The sequence below is a fragment of the Pteropus alecto genome, unplaced genomic scaffold (assembly GCF_000325575.1).
Source record: "Pteropus alecto unplaced genomic scaffold, ASM32557v1 scaffold90, whole genome shotgun sequence".
Taxonomy (NCBI): Eukaryota; Metazoa; Chordata; class Mammalia; order Chiroptera; family Pteropodidae; genus Pteropus; species Pteropus alecto.
The window spans coordinates 1,999,130-2,019,812 of NW_006429894.1; the positions used below are offsets into that span (position 1 = coordinate 1,999,130).

The window sequence follows — 20,683 nt, forward strand, 5'->3', positions numbered from 1 at the left end:
GGGAAAGCTGATTCTCCGACCTAAGAGAAGCCTTTCAATTAACTATTTATTCCACGAACGTAGAAAGCATTTCTGGCTACCGTTGTTAACTGGAAAACGTTTATTAACTTCTGGACCATTGATGGATTTGCAATCAATTTCTCCATTTTTCTCCCATCGCTAGAACGTTCAATTCTTATCTGTCTCAAGCTTTAACATCTTAAAAACTTCTGCAAAATATTTACTGCCTTAATATCGGAGCATGTAGGTTGTATTGACCACAGCGAATAGATTTTTATGTGAAGAAGACGTGGTCTCCTACTTCTGTGTCCCCGAGTGTAATAATATTAGGGTCTGAGCACGTCAAGATTTTTAGTTAACTCCGTAAGCGCTCCTAGGAATAGTTAGATGTAGTCAAAGGCAGGATCTAGAGATCAAGAAACATGTCAGAGTCGCTAATGCTTCTTTATTTGTTTACATTCTCCGTTTCCGAAAATAAATCGACAGCTTACAAAAGATCATAGAATAAAATATTCAAGTTCATTTAATGTGGATAAAATTCAAGGCAGAGAGCAAGTACGCGTGTGAAGACGCCAAGGCCCACCCACCCCCTGGACTGGCAGCCGACACGAAGGCCACAGCACAGGTCCCCAAGCAGAGCACACGGGACCGGAGGAGGCTGCTGGGGAGAGGCTGGGGGTGGGACGCGGTGGGTCCCCTGGGGGCTCCGCCACCCCGGGAGCATCCCGGTGGACGTACCTGGGAGAGGCAGGGGTCCCCACGCTCGGTCTGTCCTGTACAGTCGCTGTCATTTCAAATACTGAGGTTCACGGACGCGTCTCTCAAGGACAGCGTGGCTTCCTAGCTGCTGCCTTTGCCTTCCCAGAGAGTCGAACCGCTTTTTAAAAATTCAACGGGCGACCCGCAGAAGCGAGCTGAGAACGCGGCCTCCTCCTCCTCCTCCTCCCATAAGGCTGGGGGCTGAGTGGGGACCCTCTTGGTCAGGGCCACCTCCGAGTCGCTCATCCAAACACCCGGCTTCTCGTAAGCAGCTTCTGCAGGGGCCTGTGGGGGTTTGGTGGCCCGAGTCGCTCTCGCCTTCTTGCTACTAGTTTCCAAAGCTCAGTTTCTGTGGAGGCGAAATCGCGTCGCGGTCCCCAGGGCAGTGTGGGGACCATGGCGAGGACAGGCCCCGCCTGGACCACGTGCGCTGTCCCCGTGTGGCTGTGGATGCCGTGCTCTCTCGAAAGCTCCAACGGTCTGAACGACGTGTGAGCTGTTGTCCCCGTTATCCAGACTCAGACACCGGGACAGAGGGGTTCAAAAGTGTGCCCAAGTCTCTGCAGGTGACAAACAGGACAGCAGGGATTGGCAAGTGGACGGAACGGTTCTGGGGTTAAGTACCAACTGCTGCTGCCCCAGCCGGCGTGGCCGTGGGCTGGGCACTCGTGCCGGAGGGACCTTTAGGGACAGGGGTCTGAGTTCAGAGCCGGGGAGACCCGACTTTGAAAAAGGCACTGGCATGTAGCGCTCAACGTGACACCATATCCCTAAGCTCCGCTTTCCGCGTTCGTAAAAGGGCAATAGCGTCAGGCCTTCCAGATACGGTGTGTGACGCAGCCGCCACACAGCAGGCGCCCCTCGCTGGCGGCCACCTTCACACACAGACGCGCGCCGGCCGCTCTTGCGCAGAGCTCCGCCTCACCTGCTTCTCAGGTGGCCGCTTCCCAGACTCCGAGGAACCCGCAGTCACGGAGGCAGGGGGGCCGTAGAGCTGTTCGCTGTCATTTAAGTGGGAGTGGCTTTAGATCCGTGTGTGATTTGAAGAGAAACCCATGACGATTGTGCCGAGAAATCTCTCATTTTCAAAGGCCTCGAGTAGATCGTTTTCTTGTCACCGAAATGATCTAAATAAAGAACGTGGACCGGATGCAGCCACTCCGGCCCCTTCAGGCCTGTCCCCCTCGGAGGCCAGTCCCAGTGACACGGAGAGCGTTGCAGGGCCACTTTCCAGCTGCACTCGTGTAGATGAGACACTTCGCGTTCGTCAACCGTAAATGAGATGACGGTCACTCACATTCCAAGCCTGTATCTTAAAGTGGAAAAATAAAGTTTCACCATCCGGAGACTGTAGGAAAGAACGAGAAGGTGCGTTGCATCGAGCCTGTGGTCACGGCCCAGCTCGGTTCGGGAACTCGATCGTGGGCCCGCATCTGCTCCCCGACAAACAGCAGCTTCTGCGCTGGCCTCTGCTAATTAGTATGGTTATTTCCCGTTTCGTGGACGAGGCTTAAAGCAATGTCAAGGGGGCGGCCGCAGAGATCTCTCGATTAGGCTTCCCATTTGTACGACCCGGCCCTTCTCCCTTGGAGCGAAGGTGACAGCCCCTGCAGCTGCCCCCTCCTAACAGGACTCTGGGGAGAGGAACCCCTCCGCTTTGATTGAAAACAGGGCCAGCGGCCGCCGGGGAGAACGCTGCCATCGGTCATGGCACAGGGCAGTTTTTAAACTGACCACGTACTTACCTGCTCACGTCGATTTTACCTTCGAACAAAATGCCGCGGACTCGTTGAACAGGGTTTAGACTAAGCCTGTCTGTCATCCGGAATCACGTTTCACAATAGCGACTTGTGAAAATCTTCTAAGAATGAGAAGTTCTTGAAGTATGGAAAATTTATATGACTCTAAGGCGCTGCTTCGTTTTAAATCGTAGCAGCCATTCTTATTCTAGGAATCATTGGAACGTGTGTGCGTGTGTGCGTGTGCGTGTGCGTGTGTGTGTGTGTGTGCGTGTGCGCGCACTTGCTGTATCACAAGTCGTTGTTATTTGTTGGGTAGGCTTCAGCCAGCAAAACGCCAGCACCAAGCTCCAGTGGAGGCAGAGGGTCGAAGCTTCCTGTCGTTAAGCCCTATTAAACCTTGGCACATGTCACTCTTGACGATCTCGTGTCTGGGACAAATTGCGATCCGCTCCGATTTATTTTCAAGCTAACCGGTTAATGATGTAAAATCTGCCAGAGGGAGCGCGAGCAGAGGGTCGTTTTTCCGTTTGCAGCGTGATAGACAACAGCGTTCCTGTTGGCAGGTGCCCACACCTGGAACGAGTCTGAGGCTTTCGCCCAAATGCAGCGTTTGCAAAGAGAAACGCGTTTGGCAGCCGCGGTTTCTACTGAGAAGACCAAGTCCTCTTCAACTCACGGTCGTTTATTCTGTTTTTAAAGTACATTCACACAGATGCTAGTGGTTGGAGATATAAATGGTTATTTTTTCGAATGCATAACGAATGAAGATGTTTACTCTATGAAATATGATCCAGTGGTTTTCCACTTTTTACTCATTATGCGAGGTAACACGCACACTTCAAACGAGACTTAGCTGTATTTTCGAGTCCTCTTGTATTTATTGGTTATCAATCATCCTCACGGACCCGTGAAATATAGCACAACAGCCGTGAGCTCATAATTGATGAGTAACGTGATTCCTTCTTTAAAGGATATGGTTAGACATCCTCTAGGCATTTTTGGCATGTAGAGACTTGCAAATTAGGCATTTCGAAGCCACATTTTGGTTGAACGGAGACTTAAAAGACATCCCAGGATGTAAGCATGTTTTAAAAAAATATTAGTAATCAAGCAGTTTCCGTTTTCCATATAATAGATCTCATGTTTTAAAATGCCGCAGATGAAACTGTGAAATTTATAAGATAAAAACTTAGATTCTCTACGTTACCCAGCTCCTGAGCATAATAAATGGGTGCATATTCACACCTCGTAGGGTGTGGATTGTGGAATTGTGTTGATGACACACTTCTCTTCATTGACGTTCAGTGGCTTCTGGGAATAAAATGAATGTAATTAAAGATAGTATTTCTTGCTTCGGCGACATAGCAGATTTCAGAAAAATGGTGCACTCGTTGGAAAAATGCAGCCCGTTGAATCGCCTTGCTTTATTGGTCAAGAGAAAAAAGGCATAGTCATTACTTTGCAGAAGGGAAGTGGCCAGCGCCGCTTCTGACCAAGAAAAGAGTGACTGTACGTCACAAATCAGGCAGATCGCTGTGCCCCGCGGTGGGGTGGGGTGGGTGGGGTGGGAAGGAACGGGTGTGTGAAGGAGGAGGCAAGCAGAAAACCCTTCCTTTTTTATTTATCTAAATGAAATTTAAAAATGGCGCTTATTTAAAATACTATTATTATGATCGAGCTAAAATGTGAAAGCGACGAGAAAATCCTCAGAAAGCCCCAAACGATGCGAAGCTTTGGGAAGGAGACGTTTTTAGCGACGCTGCTGAACGGAGCAAGCATCTGAGCGCCCGCGCCCCGCTCCCCTTCGTAGCACCTGTGCCCCTGAGTCGATACCAGTGTCAGTCATTTTTAAAATTGACTTTACGAGCCCCGTTTGAAAAAATGTGGGTACCATATTGTTAATTTTAAAGTTATTTTTCTCTGTTTTCTTTTGTTGTTTTTGTTGTTGAAATAATATTCATTTCCAACATGTCAAATATGATTATAGTTCAGTTTGTGCCCTGCGACCCCCTCCCCCCAGATTCAGTTCTGGATTACAAGGATGCCCCCTAGTGGACATTGCATAACACTTTCTTTCCTTGAAAGAAGGTAGTTTCGTAAGACAAAATTTATAATTATAAAATCTACCTCTTAGTCAATTGTAGATGATAAAATACACATCGAAATATTTATATCGTCGTAAAATTATCCGAGAACATTCGTGTCGAGAAATAATTAAAAACCAATTCCTCCTTTGAATAACTGGCTTGGACTTTGATTTTAAAATGTTTAGCTCTAGTGTATTAAATAATATTAAATATTATGTAGTGTGTTAGCAAGAAACGGGACAGGCTCACCTGTGTTAATGTGTCCAGTGTATATTACGAGATATTTTTAGATTGAAATGTACCTTTGGAACGTTATAATTTTACTCTTCGAATTTATTGCCACAGCGGCTGTCATTTATGGCAAAGTCTTGAAACGAAAACAAAGGCTCTCAGCTTTTCCATTCGGTAAATATAATGGCTCTTACCTTCCAGGCTTTCCATCGGAGACCACGTCACCGATATTCTCCTCGCTCTTCTCTGTTCTGAGAGGTTTTCCCCGTCACCTCTTTAATTATTGTAGGGGCCTTTGGTGAAATTCGCAACAGCTCTCTATTCTCAAGGTATCTGATGTTCACAGACAAATTCTTATTTTCTCCCAGGCATCCTGGGATGCAGAAATGGTGGGTCTAGAGCTGATTTTAACGTCGGTCAGAGAGGAGAGTCAGTGTCGATAGGAGAAAACAGCCATTCTTCTCTTCGTGGGGGCCCCTGTCAGCATCCCTCGAGAAAGACAAGTTGGCAGGGCGTCGGCAGATATATAACTGACTACAAGAGCATAACAGAATCTTATTATGGTTTGAACTGGATTTATATCTGCTACACATTGTTGTATTTCCTGATAGAAAAACATAAAATATTAGAATAATACCAAAACATCTTCACGAGTTGGCCTGAGCCCTCAGACCAGTCACAAAATAGGACCGCTGTTCTCTATGCGTTTTTTAAATATGATTTTTACAATGTTTGAATGTAATACCTACTGGTCATTTCACAGAAGTCTGTTTCCTCTTTGCCTTTATCAATGTCTTTGACATTTGTAAGGTAATGGTTCCTTAATGATTTTTACAATGTTTGAAAGTAATACCTACCGGTCATTTCACAGAAGTCTGTGCCTTTATCAATGTCTTTGACATTTGTAAGGTAACGGTTCCGTTAAGATTCTTGCTACATTCAATACAGAAACCTTTTAAGATTCTTTGCACACACAGGCATATTTATGCTTATTATATCTTGGCATGATTATCTGAAAAATAAAGTTCAGCTGTAATTCTTTTACAAATCAGATGTTTTCATCTTTAGTTATTTACCATTGGCAGACATAGTTTATTAAGATGGTTGGAAATAATATGGTGCCACAAGATCCCGTTTTCATTTTCTTTGAAAATTACCCAGAAACAGGATTGCTGGATCCTAAGATAGCTCTATTTTTTGTTTTTTTTGAGGACCCCCCACACTTTTCCATAGTGGCTGCACCAAATTACATCCTTATATATTTTGTATATTAACTCCATATCAGACAGACATACGCTCGCAAATATTTTCTCCCATTTTGTAAGAATAGGAAAAACATTCATTTTGTCGATTTTCATTATGTCGACCATTTTCATTTGTTTGGTCATTCTTTTGCTGTGCAAAGCCTTTTAATTTGAGGTAGTCCCACTCGTTGATTTTTGCTTTCGTTACCAAGTCTAATGGCAAGGGACTTTTTCCCTGTTTTATAGTTTCAGGTCTTGCATTTAAGTATTTCATCTGTTTCGAGTTAATTTTTGTGAGCGGTCATTCACGCAGTTTCTGTGAGATGAAATTTATGCAATTTCATTCTTTTGCATGTAAAATATACAGTTTCCTCAGCACCATTTATTGAAGAGACTGTTCTTTTACTATTGGGTATTCTTGGCTCCCTTGTCAAAGATGATTTGATCCTATAAGCATGCGTTTATTTCTGGGCTCTTGATTCTGTTCTTTTGGTCTATATATCTTTTTTTTTTTTTTTTTTTTTTTTTTGGTACATGCTGTTTTGATTCCTGTTACTTTGTAATATAGTTCGTCATCTTCTTTCTCAAGGTTGATTTGGCTATTCAGGATTTTAAGGTCGTTTCTCTTATTTCTGTGAAAAATGGCTATTGGAATTTTCATAGGGATTGCATTGAATTGACGGGTGGCTTTGAACAGTGTGGACATTTTAACAGTCTTAACTCTCTGAATCCGTGAAGACGGATAGCTTTCCATTTATTTGCGTCTTCAATTTCTTTCATCGGTGTGTTTAAGTTTTTGCTGTATAGCTCTTTCAGTTTCGTGGTTAAGTTTATTCCTAAGTATTTTATTGTTTCCTTCGTTCTGTTTTCAGATAGTTCATTGCTGGTTCTAGGAACACCAGGTCGAATCCTTTCTACTGACCCATCTTAAAGTTCGCCAGGGTTTTCTTCAGTCTGCTGAGACCATCAGAAGGATTCTTCATCTCTTAGGATTTTTTAAAATTTCTATCGTTCGGCGTGACTCTTTTTTTATAGATCCCATCTCTCTGCCGCCACCCCATTTGTTCCTGTATATGGTCCACCTTCTCATATTTTTCTTTCTTTATGGCTGGCGGGTCTCGCGCGCTGGGCCCATTATATGAAAATCCGCAGAGAATAAACCGAACAGTCCTTGAGCCCAGGAAGGGGCCAGGCTCTTCTGTGCTGCCGTCGGTATACGAGCTCGAGCCCGTCAGCCGCGGGACTGCTTCGGATTTCGCCGTTGACGCTGGGCCCCGCGGTCACGCCGTTGGCCCCTTCTCAGAGCGGGGTACTCCGGCGGGTCCTGGAGGCTGCTCCCTCGGGTCCCCCTTCCTCTCAGCTGTCAACGGTCCCCGTGCCCGGGGGCCACTCGCGGGGTCTGTGCACGTGTCTGGCCCCTCCCCAGCCCCCGACACTTTTGTTGCTGGCCGTTTGCTCCCAGCCCTGTCGGTTTCCTGCGCTCTGGTCCAGCTCCAGCCTTAGGCCGCGTGTCCCTTCCCAGCATCTGTCCACGTCCTCCGTGAGGCGGATAAACCTCCAGTGTCTGTGGCAGATTTGGGGCAGGATTTTTGGATGTGAGCCCCACTCAAAGGGCCACCTGCCCCTGCCTGGTGGCGGTAGGATCTGCTCGGTGTCAGCGCGGGACCCTGCGCCTCCGGGGTCTCCCGTCCCTCCCTAGGGTGTAGAGCTTCTGCTCCCACACGTCCCCAGTGGTTTGGGGGTTGCGTCTGCTGACCATCTGGCAGCAGCCTGAAGCTTTTGTTGCATACAAATGAATGTTCTTTCCCTGATGGCCTGTCACCCCCCGCAGGCCCGCCAGCTCCCGCGTTTACGCACACTGTCCACCTTTCAGCCCCCTCTCTCGGCCCCTGTGGGGCGTTGGGTTGCCTGATGTAGCAACGGAAGATGGGGCTGTACCCGTGGGAGCGAGGTCGCGAGTGCAGCCTGCCTGTCCCGAGATGCCGGCTCCTCCACGGTGACGCGTCAGCCCCTCAGATGATTCTATCTGAGCAGGCTTCGTCTCTCCTGCGTCTCTGCCACCGCCCGGTCCCTGCTGCTTCCGCGGGGCGTACGGTCCCCTCTCCCCCCGACCTGCCCTTTGCGGGGCTCGTGACCCGGTGGGATTCAGTTTCCTGGGTTGTCTCCCAAGTCACCGCCCTGATAGGTTCGAGAAAAAATATAGTTTGTTTTCTCGCTCATCCGGCCCGTTCTCGTTGTCGGGGGGGAGCTGACTGATACTCCTCCACTGCTTTTGGTTCTCAGCCTCGAGGACTTGGCAAGACAAGAACGTGCTTAAAATGAAACAGTGCCTTCCTCGGGGGGCCCGTGTCCAGCGACGGCCGAGTGGTAGCGGACGGGGATGACAGGACAGCCGGGGGCTGGGCGACGGGCACGGCTTCTCGGCCGCATCTGGACCACAGCCTGCCCTCCGGAGCTGATGTCACGTGGCGCTCCCCGCTCGGAAGCAGGATCCCCATCCGTCTGTAAAGTCTCGTTTCCCCGCCTGTCACTAACAGCCAGTCGCCAGCTGACACGTCACGCCGCGCCCAGCGTGTGTCTTCCTAACCCTTTCTGTCCCCCGTGGCCCCGACGAGAACGCCCGTGGTCAGTGTCTTTGGAAAACTGTGTTCAACTCTCGTCTCTTCACCGGGCCATCGCACCTACCTGGACCACCAGCCTCTCCATCCTTCCGTAAATACCACCTGCTTTAAAAACGAGGCTAAAACGTGCCCTTTTACGAATATCTTTCTCAGAAGCATTCTCGCCAGAGCGTTGGGATGTCTGGGTTCGCTCGTGGTTCCCTAATATGGAAAATCGGGAACACGCTCACCGATATTGGTGGCAAGGCAGATATTCAATGAAATAAAGTATCGTATATAAAACATCTAACACACTGATTGATGGGTTAGTCACCCGCCTCTAGGCTCCGGTCCCCACCTATAGAAATGACAGCACGCGTGCTTCCAAAACTCTTTTCAAAGTATAAACCGCCACACATTTTTAAGGTTTTGCCGTTATAATTCTGTATCGTAGAGTTTCTTTCATTTATTCTCATATCATTTCACGTAGGTACGTTTTCGTCCTAGACTACAAAATGCATACGCTCAGGGGTTTGCTTTAGACTCTGGGGAAGCAAGGTGACGCTCTGGACCACAGTTACTTCGACTCTTAAAATAGGGACAATAATAGCACAGACAGTTCCTGCTTTCCAAAAACGATCATCTATGACGAGCATCTTAATTTTATGAACTCTAAAAAAAAGGGTACTTTCCCTTTCCTCTGCCGATATCCCCCATTTCCGGCACCCCCTTCCCCGTGTGGAGGTGCATTTACCCGGGACTTCACCTCATTCGTCCTTGTCTACCACCCAGCGAGAGAAACGGTGGCTGCTGGACTAACGGGCCCCCCTCCCCGCCACCGCCTGACGGGCTTTCTCCAAACCATCGCCGTGAAAAGAAAGAAACATCATCTTGCTCATTGTCACTGAACCAAACTCCTTTCTCGAAGCCTCTTCGATCAGAAGCCCGATGCCTTGTGACTTGGGCCGTCCGCCCTGTCGCTGATCAAACAGTGTGACTGCGGTCACGTTCACACGGTGGAGGACACGTTTGTTTTTAACGGCCTCGTCGCATGCGGCGCTTTGCCAGCTCGGCCGTGTATCGTTTCAATGTCTTGAGAGGAAGGAACACGGTTTCGTTTCCTCTCGTAGGCCTCATGGCCTGGAAGACAGCACCGCGCATGCAGTAGGTGATTCATGGATGTTTGCGGAAGGAAGAGAGGAATTTTTTTCAAAAAGGAATGTGGCTGCCACCTTCCTTTCGAGGCACATACAGTAGCGGCTCTCCATGAAGGCAAGGAAGAGGCCCTCTGTGACCCTCCACGCTCGGGCCACAGGCCTGGTCTGCCGCCGCCTGCGTCCCCTGCCAGCCTCCCGTCCTCCCCGCCCTGAACCCCGCCCCCCCCCACTTCCTTACAGCACCCATAAACATCACCGTGCCCAGCTTCTTGCCTAGTTAGTGTTCAGCTGCCATCTGGCCCTCAGTGGGGTAACTGCAAGACCAGTGGCCCCTCGACCCCCGCGCCCCCGCGGCCTCCCACCCACAGTGCCACAGTCGTCCTCGTCCCAGCGTCTTGGCCCTGATGGTCCCCACCACAGGACCTCTGCGCGTTTTGTGACCTCTCGCCGTCATCTGCTTGATCGCTCCTAACCTTTCAGAGCTCGACTCGTTCCTCTGCGGGTCGGAGGGGCGGGGCTCCCCTCGGTGCCCTGACGAGGCCGGGGTCCTCGCAGCTGTCCCAGTTTAGTTCAGGGTGTCGCGACCCTAAGTTTATGCTCACTTTATGATTCCTCAGTTTGATTCGTGTTTCGTTGGCGCAAACGGCCTCCATGGGGGCGAGGAGCCCAGTGCCTGGCTCACAGAAGGCACCTCCTTCATCTTCCCTGAGTGACTGGGAAGGAAGGAAGGAATGAATGAACGAATGGGTATAACGCTCTGCCGTGGCTCGTGGACACCGAACACGCGCACGTCCATCAGCATAGCGTCTTCTTTGCATGGTGTCCCTGCCTATCGGTTTGTTAATTCACTTAGGTACTTGACAGAAACTTCCTGCTCCGCCTGGAGGTTGTCGTTTGCTCAGAAAGCATTAACCATGTACTTCAAAGAATGAATTTATATTAAAGGGCAAGGTCATAACTCCCTTATCTTACGTGGATCATAAGCCAGCGAGGGAACCAGCAAGATATCGAATGTTGACACGGAGGATAACCCAAGGAACAGACTCCTGGACCAGCAGGAGCGCTGGGACGCGTGTGCTGTCGACACGCAAGCTGCCAGCGCCCACCCCTGGGTCACTCCACCTCCGAGGGCCAAAACCGACGACTTGTTTCGTTGACGCAAACCGACTTGCACACGGCGCACACGGAGCAGTTAGCTGCATGACCGGCAGAGCCTGCAGGTGAACTCCTGGCCCCACGGGGCCGGAAAGCGTCGGTGTCCGCGGCTGGTGCAGACCTGCGTGCCACCAGGTGAGGTGTGGGCCCGACTCGCAGAGTGCAGAGTGTCACGGCACAGGCAGGCACATCAGCAAAGAACACCGGCCAGCCGTCTGCCAAATGTTTGCCAAACCCAGGGCACGCTTACCGGCTAAAGAGAAGGCTTTGCAGAGGCTGCACCTGAGTCAGGTGTGGAAGGAAGGTGGGGTGTTTGCAGGAAAGGAGAAGAGACATATGGACAGTGACTCCCAGTGGCAGCTGACAAGTCACTGCTGTGGCTAAGGTGGCGGGTGGTGGCCAGTGCGCATGAGAGGAACAGGAAATGAAGGCACAAAGGTAAATCGTGACCACGTTTGGATGGGAGTCCAGTTAATGCCAAGGAATTTGACCTTTATCTTGAGGGAAATTAATGCTTTTAATCGATCAAGGGAATAAAATTACCAGATACAAGGAGTTTTTTTTAAAAAAAGCAACATGTTGAGGCACATTCTGACAAATGCATATTTAGGTTTTAAAAATGAAATTGTATGATGATGATTTGAAGGATGGAGAGACACCCTCTTGATGAATTTTACTTGTATTTCTTATTTCATGTGTATCGTGAGATATTCTGACGGTCGAAATCGTTGTATTTTGTTTGGCAGAAATGGCATACGTGCATTGTTTTGAGTATGATCTACCGAAATAAGGTGTTATTTAAGCGTTTATTAATCTCCAGCTTATTAATCTCCAGGTTAGAGTTGATTGCTAGTGTCAATGTCCATCAAACAAATAGAACAAAGGATTTTGCCTGAGATCGTAAAAATCAGTCGTATACCAAGGACTAAAATATCTAACTCTTTTTTTCCCTTCTGTGACTTAATTAACTGTAATCCCTCATTTCCTAAAATGTTAATCATGTTTTAAAATATCAGAATTTGAAAAGCTTGCATTTTATAATGAAAAGAGGCTGTCGGCTAACTTTATGGACACCCAGAAAATGTCGTTACAGCCTATTAATGCTCCCGAAGTGTTGGAAGCAGCAAAAAAAGAGTGTTACAAACTTGTTTCTTGTGGCAATAAATTAAAGAAACCTGGCTATTATTAGTACTCTGGTCGGGAAGAAAAGAAAAAGTCTTTCCCCCTCTTTCATAAAAATTTATGGAAAAAGCTACATACGTTTCAAAGCGCAGAAAAGAGAAAAGTTTAAGTAACAGCAAAAAACGAATAAATACCCAGGCGACAGGAGGCAGCTGACTTGTGACGTCAGCCGATTTTCCAGGCGCGTGGGCTATGTCGCATCGTGTAGCAGAAGTCTAAAAAAAATCTTTATAGGGTTGTTTTTTTTTTCCTGGAAATCAATTTATTTACTTTTTCTTTTTCTCAACGTTTTCACCATGTCGACTGCTCGTAGCTGTATCTCTTCATGTATTTCATAATCGCTCTTTGTTTTTAAAAAAAAGCATCTGTCCCCAAATTTAGGCCGTGTTAGGACCGTCTCGTGCTTATTTCAGGGACTGCGGGTGATGATTGACGATGAACGTGTCGACCTCAAACTCGCCCCTCGTGCGCTTGTTCCTGTGAGATTTCTGTCTAGGTCTGAAACAGGGTGATATTTTTCTCTGAATACGTACAATATACACAGTTCCTTCAGCCGGCACTGGCCTCTGTTTATTATCTTTAGTTAGAGAGGTAAGAAGATGCACACCCCTTCCCAAAAGCGATAGCCGGTGACGTTAAAAATGTGTTTTTAATCTTTATTGTGTGTACTGAGATTATTTTTCCCTTTCTTAGTTATGTTTAGTTTCTGGCCCGTGTCGTGGGCAGGCTTCTGATAATGACAGCTCTGTGATTTCTGACTCCAGATAAAGGCGGACCGTGATTGGCTATGTGTTCCCCCCCTCAAGAACACGTGATGTATTTTGTGCAGTCGAAGCTTATTTGCCACCAATTACCCAGAAAGAGTTCTAGTCACAGAGTCGCGACCAGGCCTTTTCGCCCTGCGTTGTGGGTTCTGGGCACGGTCCCTTCATGTCCACGAAAGCACCGCTCCCAGATCTCAGCCCCCGCCAGAAACAAGCTCGGCGGCTGATGATGCTTTTGTTGAATAAGCCACCGTTTTTTTTCATCTTGAATTCAAATTGATTGTAAGTCAGGTCTCCCCAAAACGGGGAGCGACAGACCGGGCGACCGCGCCTGCGCGAACACACGCTCAAGCCCGTGACTGTTCCGTGAGCCTCAGTGCCAGCGCGAGTGAGAGTTGAGATGAATAGCGTGTGACTCTCTCCGTCCTCCCCGCGAGGCGTGTCGAGTGATCGGGTGACGTTCAAACACCCTGCATGTCGCTTTCGAAAGCGTCCCTTATCCGATAAAACTGCTGCTTTAAAACGTGGGAAAGGGCTGCGTTTTAACGGCCCGCGCCACCTTATTGTCATTTCCCCTCTGCAGGCACGCTCGAGGAGGCCCCTGAAGAGCCCGGAGGGCGCTCTGTGTGACCACGAGGACGATGACATGGAGAGAGCGAGCAAGTCAGTCGCGGCTTTTGCCGTCCTGCTAAGCGGGGGGCGGGGAGTGGGGGAGACTCCTGGCGGCAGCTGTAGGTCACAGAAGATGCACCCTGGGGACATCCGCTCCATCGCAACAGCGAAAGGAGCCCAGGGCCCCCTGCGGTCTGTCCCACGGGGGTTACGCCCTGAGGTGGGAAAGCAGCAGCGCCCACGGAACCTTGTGGGGTTGCGTGACGGGGGCAGAAGCCACCCCGAGTTAGACCCGCCCTCCTCCTGAAGGGACAGGAACAGGGACCACAGTTAAACAGGACAAACAGAGTCAGGGGAGAGGGAGGGACTCACAGGCTATGGCCCTATCAGAAGAGGAAAGTTTAACCCAAAGCGTTAAAAATTAATTTCAATATAAATAAGGGAAATAATAATAGTATGAGTTTGACTTCTTAACGATTCTGAGATAGGCAGGGACGGCCACGGCGCCCTTTTCCTCCATGAAGTTTATTTTTGTATAAAGGGATGTGCATTCTTGTCTAAGACAGATGGACACATAGATCAAAGGAAAAACAGAAAAATACCGAAAGTGAACTTGGACCGTAGCAGACGCCCCAAGGGCTGAGTCTGCCATTTCCAAGGCTGCTGTCCCCAGGGCCCCGAGTTAGAGCCCCCCCTCCGCTCCCTGATTGATCAGGGCCCCGCAGACTCTTCGTCCATCTGTCCTTAATGCAGACCCTCAAAATGTCCGTGTTCGAACTGTGTACACGTCGCCGTGAAGAATTCGGCCATGAACCGATTCTCCATCTTCTCACGGTTCCCCTGACACGTGGAGCGTGTCACCGAAGTCACGAGAGCTTGCTCACCTGCGGCACGTGTGATCACCAGTGCACATTGCGTTTCTCTCCAGGTTATCATCTGAAGATGGCGAAGAAGCTTCTGCTTATTTCTACGAAAGTGACGATTCTGCCGAAACGCGAGGGAAGGCGCCTTACTCGGGCGAAATGGACTTACTGGGAGAGATTCTCGATACGCTGAGCACACACAGCTCCGATCAAGGGAAGCTGGCAGCGGCTAAGAGCTTGGACTTCTTCAGGTCGATGGATGATATCGATTACAAACCCACGGTTAGTTGACTTTCCAATTATAAAATTAGATGAGGATGTTCTTTCAGACTGAATGGTATCACTCAGTTTGTAGAAGCATCGAACCTCTAACAGATAAGTGACAAAACTTCAAAAATACGGTAAAATTTCATCATTATGAGTTATTTCCAATAATAGATTTTCAGTATTTTCCATTTTACTTATCCAGTTCTGGTGGCGGTTGTTGTGAATTGAAATTCTTTTGTCAAGCAATACTCTTTTCTGACGATCTACTTTTATACTCGTCTTTTCTAGAGAGTTTTTAAATCGTGAAATGTTCCCATTTTTTTCAAGTAATTTTTTATTGTAGTGCTTCAGAAATGAACAATGCTTTGAACCAATGGAACAGAAGGTTTTAAAAATACGAGGGCTGGCAGCGCTGTTGTGACTGCCAGTAATTCGTGAACTTGGCGTTGATTCTACCCTGTAGGCGCCCGTCTGTTTTTTGTGAGTGTTTTGCTGTTTTTGGCAAATCCTTTTTTTTTTTTTTTTTTTTACTTTATTTTCTGCGCTGTTGAAGTATGACAGACAGAAACCACGTGCGTTTCAGGCTCGGTGGCCTCGGGCCCGTGTGTACTGTGACATGGTCACGTGTGCATGTGACACGGTTGCCGCTGTCAGGCTCGTCAGGGTGGCCAGCATCTCAGAGTTACCGTTTCCTTTTCTTTTCCTTCCTCTTTTTTTTCTTTTTCCTTTTTGAGGTGAGAGCACCTCACACCCACGTTCTCAGCGAACCCCAGTGTTTGGCGCGGTGTCGTTAAGCGTGGTCGCCTTGCTGTGTGTCAGGACCCTCACGACTTACTCTAACGGTGCCCGGCAACCAGTGTCGCCCCGTTTCTCCCGCCACCCCAGGCCCTGGTGACCCCCGTTTTGCTCTTTACTTGAATGGGTCTGACTGCGTCGGATTCCACCTAGAAATGGGGTCGTGTAGTATCCTTTATCTCACGGAGAGTGTCTTCTGGGTTTATCCACGTTGTCGCCAACGGCAGAATTTCCTTCTTTCTAAGGCTGAATAATATTCCGTCCTGTGTATACACCGCATTTTATTTTTTTTAATCCATTCATCCACCAGTGGGCATTTCAAGCGCTGTCACATCTGTGCTGTTGGGAATGTGCCGCCTCGAGCAGGTGGGTGCAGCTGTAGCTTCAAGATACCGATTGTTTTTCCTTCGGGGAAACACCCAGAAGTGAGCTTGCTGGACCACAGTTCTCTTTTTCATTTTTTGAGGAATCCCACACTGTTTCCCTCGGCGGCTGCACCGATATCCATTCCCAGCAATGCCCGAGGCTCCCTTTTCTCCTGAGCCTCGCCCACCTTTGCAATCTAGCTGGGTTGTATAGGTGGCCGTTGCAAGGACATGGAAAGCAGCGTCCTTCTTGTCGACGGAGCCATCAGAAGGATCTGTCAACGCTCTATGTCCCCTGGAAGGACCTTCCAGTTCCCAGCCCGAACAGAAATCGCTATTGATTTCAAAATGGAAGAAACTATTGCTAAAGTCATACTCTAAATTTATATATATATAAAAAAAATTTCCGCTTGTGTTGTTTCCTCTTTCAGAATAAATCCAACACCCCCAGCGAGAGCAACCTGGCCGTGCTGTGCGGGGGTTCCGGGGACCAGGGGGAGTGGCACGCCGGGCAAGACGACAGCGCCCTCCACGGCCGCCACCTCCCTCCGTCCCCCAGGAAGCGCGTGTCCGCCGGCGGCCTGACGGACTCTCTGTTCATCCTGAAAGAGGAGGGCGGTGGCAAAGCCCTCGGCGTCGATGACCCGAGCGGGGCCCCGGCCGTGCGACAGCCAGCGTCCCCTTCGGGATCGAGCGTCCAGCTCGCCTCGGCCGAAATGTCCCAAAGTCGAAGAGGAAACACGGAAGCGAACGAAACACTAAGCCAGGTCTCAGAGGATCCACCGACCCCCGGCCTCGGGCGACACCCGTCGACTTCCGTGCCTTGGGAGAAAGACGGAAAGGAAGCCGAGGACACTCCTAGGGGTGTCGCACTGCTCCCCGAAGTCGGGTCATTCTGTCACGTGACATCCGCCCTCGAGCAAGACTTAAACATTTCAGAAGAGAACCCGAGTGGAAACCAGGCTTAAACCAGCCACGCAGACTCAGTGTCCCGCATCCGAGCTCCCGGAGGGACATGTTAAGATTCCTAGTGATCGAGCCAGTAGATCAGTATGTGTGGGGATGACAACTCTCGCTACTGTCTGAAAAAATCACTTTTCCTCTGGAACGTTACTCGCTCACTCGCGGGTGTAGATCATCCTCTGGTTTTTAAGTGTGAAGGTGACTCTACTGTGCTCAGTCAGGTACCGGTTTGTATATATAGGTGGAAAGTACAGGTCGAACGTGATTTCCCAGTATTTGGTGCTTCATGCCATTCCTTTTATTTAAACTAAGTCTGCATTTACAACCCTCGCTACGGTAGCTGCTCTACCAGTCCGGTTGAACGCGAACCGATCCAGATGTCAGAACTTCTCAGAGCCCCCCTCAAACTGCTGACACCGTTACCCCACTAACTGCCTTAACCTTACGCCTGTACTCAGCCTACTTAAATAATTTATGGAATTACTTGTAAATTCTGAACGATACGTTATAAGTGTTCTACAGAGCAATTATGCCTTTTTCTATTCATTGACTATTAGACAAAGTTCTTTATTTTTTATTTTTTTTTTTCAGTTAAAAAAGCTTTTCCTGTGGATACCGCGCCACGTTTTTCAAAAAGTATCAAGGTCCACATTTATCTTTCACGCGGTGAGATACACGAAGTGCTGAATGACAATGTGAAATGAATGACCACTGTTTACAGACGAGACACTTTAACCATTTTCACAGCCTGGGCCTCCTAGGCTCTGCCCCCAGAGAGCCACATGCCGCATAAACTGTCCCGATAGAAACAATGTCCCAGTCTTTTTTTTTTTTTCCTTAACTAATACTTGTCTAAATGCTTAACTAATACTTAGCTAAATCATTTCAAATCTCCTTTTTTGAAATAATCGACTGTGTCCTGGAGAAGTCTGGGGTTTGCAGGGGAACCCCGAAGGAAGTGCCGAGTCCCACCGCCCCGCCCCGCCCCCCGTGTCCCTCCCTGCCCGTGTCTCCCCGTCACCAAGACCTCACGCCGTCAACGGCCCGGCACTGAGAGTCCACGCGTAATTCAGGTCTCCTCTGTGTCACTGCTCCAAGGTCGCCGCGTGCCATTCGGCCGTCGCGTCTCTTGGCTGTGACGGTCGCTCACATTTGCCTTGCTTTCGATGACCTTGGCAGTTTGGGGGAGCACTGGTCAGATATCGGGTGGGACGCCCCCCTGTCGGGGTTCGTCGGGTTTCCTGATCATGGTCCCACTGGGGCGAGGGGTTTGGGGGAGGGGGTTACTGACGTAGAGTGCCATTGTCCTTGCGGCATACCATCGACGAGACCTGTGTGGCGCTGGCCTCGGCCACCTCGCTGAGGTCCTGTTTGCCCGGTCCCTGCCCCTCCAGGTCCTGGCAGGGGGTCCCTGTGCACGGCCCACACCCAAGGGCCAGAGGCTCCTGTGTCCTCCCCTGCGGGCTCGATTGGCAGGTGTAATCAGAAAAAAATAAACCCAGAGATGTCCTGCTTAATTAATCTGTATTCTCTATACCCCCTAGTTATGCTTAATTCTTTAAAATTGTCATTTTAAGGAAAGTAAGAACCCCATCAGGACTGTACTTGAAAATCTTTGCTGAAAGAATTTAATTTTCAGTTTAAAAAAAAAAAAAAAATCCCGAAGTGGGTTTGCTAAAAACTTTGCTTAAAAATATTTATTCAGGTCAGTCTTTAAATAACTTAAAGAAAATGACCAAACCTTTTTCTTTTTTAAACTACATTCCAAAATCTAATTGGATGTGTTTTATTTGCAGTAATTATTCATTCATGTCTGTGAAAGAACACGAACTTTGTTTCCTTCGTAAGGATGGACTCTGTATGTATCAAGGAAAAAAAGTGTTTAATTCTTATTTTTTAAACTCAAAAGTAAGACTCTCGTCTACTTTTGTTTTTACACACTCATTATAAAATTCCATGTTGCTTTATTGAAATATGTAGCTCCTGAAGTCCCCGTATCAGAAGAGCTGTTTTAAATGAGAAGGGGAAGATGTCACGCAGGTGCTTAATCTGCTCGGCACACGTTCCTCAATGATTTTTTGAAAGCATGTCAAGGAGCCTCCTAACATGAATATTGCAAGGAGATATTTTTTCCCTTCAGAATCCATAGTCTGAAGAATAAGATAAGCGTGAGTGTAGCTTAGGCCAAATCTGGATTTCAGCCCATTTTTGCTTAATAAACATCATGGCCTTAGAAATGTACATTGTTTCCCACCCCTCAGTCACCTCACAAATGTTTGACCATAACCCTGTGTTGTTTTGAGGACATTCAGCTACTCGCAAGTATTTTAAACTGGACCCGTGCCTTATTTAACATACAAAATCAGCCGTTATATTCCACACGAGAAACAAAAGCAAGAACAAAAACTCTGCATATTATTCTTGGAAAGAAATCCCCAAAAAACTAGTCGTAAGTGTTAGTATTTCAAACCATTAAAATTTCGAGCGTTCAGAGTCAGGTCTTAAACGAGACTGCGTGGGATTCTGGTGGCTCTAGGGAGAATGAAGTGAAATTAAGGTGAGTTCCAGAATAAACAAAGTGTTATCTTATTTTCTACTATGTTCATTTTATTTATTACAACTAAGCCAAATATTTGTAAACTCCCCTGCTGTTTGATTTTTTTTTTCCTTTGAAGAAATAACACCTGTGCTACAAGAGAACTGTGTATGTGAGTGAGACCAATGGCTTCTGTACCTAGACTTTTCTGTGGCCTCTGAACAGGACACAGGCCCCCAAATGCCAACCTAACGTTTGTCCTTTTGCCCTTAGAAATTTCTGGGGGCATGGGGGGGGGATGGGGAAGGGGAGTCGTTGTGAATTTAGGGGCTTTTGTTTTGTTAAGTGAAAGTGTTGTTCAATGGTATGTTTTGATGGTTACCTACTTTAGCATCTTTTCGAAAGGCATCAAAATCTAGCATGATTGCTTTTCTGATTAAAAATTAATAACGCATTCATTTAGAAAATATTTCTTGGCTGTTTGTGCTGGGCACAGTGGCTGAGGATGCAGGGAAAGAAAACAGGTGACATAGTCCCTTCAGTGAAAGAACCAGCTAAAAGGAAAGAAAGTGCAAGTCTATAATAATAATAATAATAATAATAATAATAATAATAATAAATTTTTCTTAGAAGTTATTAGCCTAAGAGTCTAACACCAAAAAAAAAAGTCCTTTAAAGCTGCTTTATCTAACACGTGCTCTGAGTTCAAGACCACTGTGCCACTTCTAAATTCATTAGCTTTCTGTGTTATTATATGAAGTATGGATCATAATGCTGCTATCTAAGATGTCTACTTTTAAAGGCCAGACTCTGGGACTCCCAGAAACTAAGTGACATGTTTATCTGATTCTCCATGACCACTCATGGAGAATCAGTCTTTGAGCCTAGCAGCACAGGACTCCGTCACACCATGACACTCTGGCAATGCCTGGGGCCACTTTACTCGGTGTGGAACCAATGGAGGATATGTTTGCATGGTGTGGGAATCCAGTTTTTACTGTCTTTATCTTGATAACAGCGTTCTCTAGAATCAGTCTCCTCCCTTTTAAATAAGAACCGTGTGTGACCGAGCTAGCGTTAGCTTTTTGTCCAATCTCCTAATCATAGAACCCGGGACTAGATGAATTAGCTGTTTCTTAAGTAAGGTGAAGAAATAGACTCATGACCCAGAGAAGAAAACTGTGAATTTTCTCATAATCGGCAGATCTTCCTTCTTTCCTGGAAAATTTGGATTTTTCAGGAAAAGATGATTTTCTTGAATAAGTTTTCTAATTCAAATTCCATTATGTTTAGCATAAAAGACCTCAATCCTGGGTAGATATTTGGAAGTCGGAATGTAAATTTAAGAATGTCAAATGAAT

At 47.7% G+C, this 20,683-nt stretch overlaps 1 protein-coding gene across 4 annotated transcripts in view; it reads left to right on the plus strand.

Moving 5' to 3' along the window:
* The window catches only part of DENND1B (DENN domain containing 1B), a 155,720-nt gene extending 136,345 nt beyond the window's left edge, over nt 1-19,375 (plus strand). For all 4 annotated transcript variants that reach the window (XM_015587508.2, XM_015587511.2, XM_015587512.2 and 1 more), the window contains 3 exons: nt 13,505-13,584; nt 14,462-14,678; nt 16,255-19,375. In XM_015587508.2, coding sequence (XP_015442994.1) covers nt 13,505-13,584; nt 14,462-14,678; nt 16,255-16,791 — 834 coding nt within the window. In that variant the 3' untranslated portion in view covers nt 16,792-19,375. The remainder of the gene's footprint in view (nt 1-13,504; nt 13,585-14,461; nt 14,679-16,254) is intronic.
* The last annotated feature ends 1,308 nt before the right edge of the window (nt 19,376-20,683 follow it).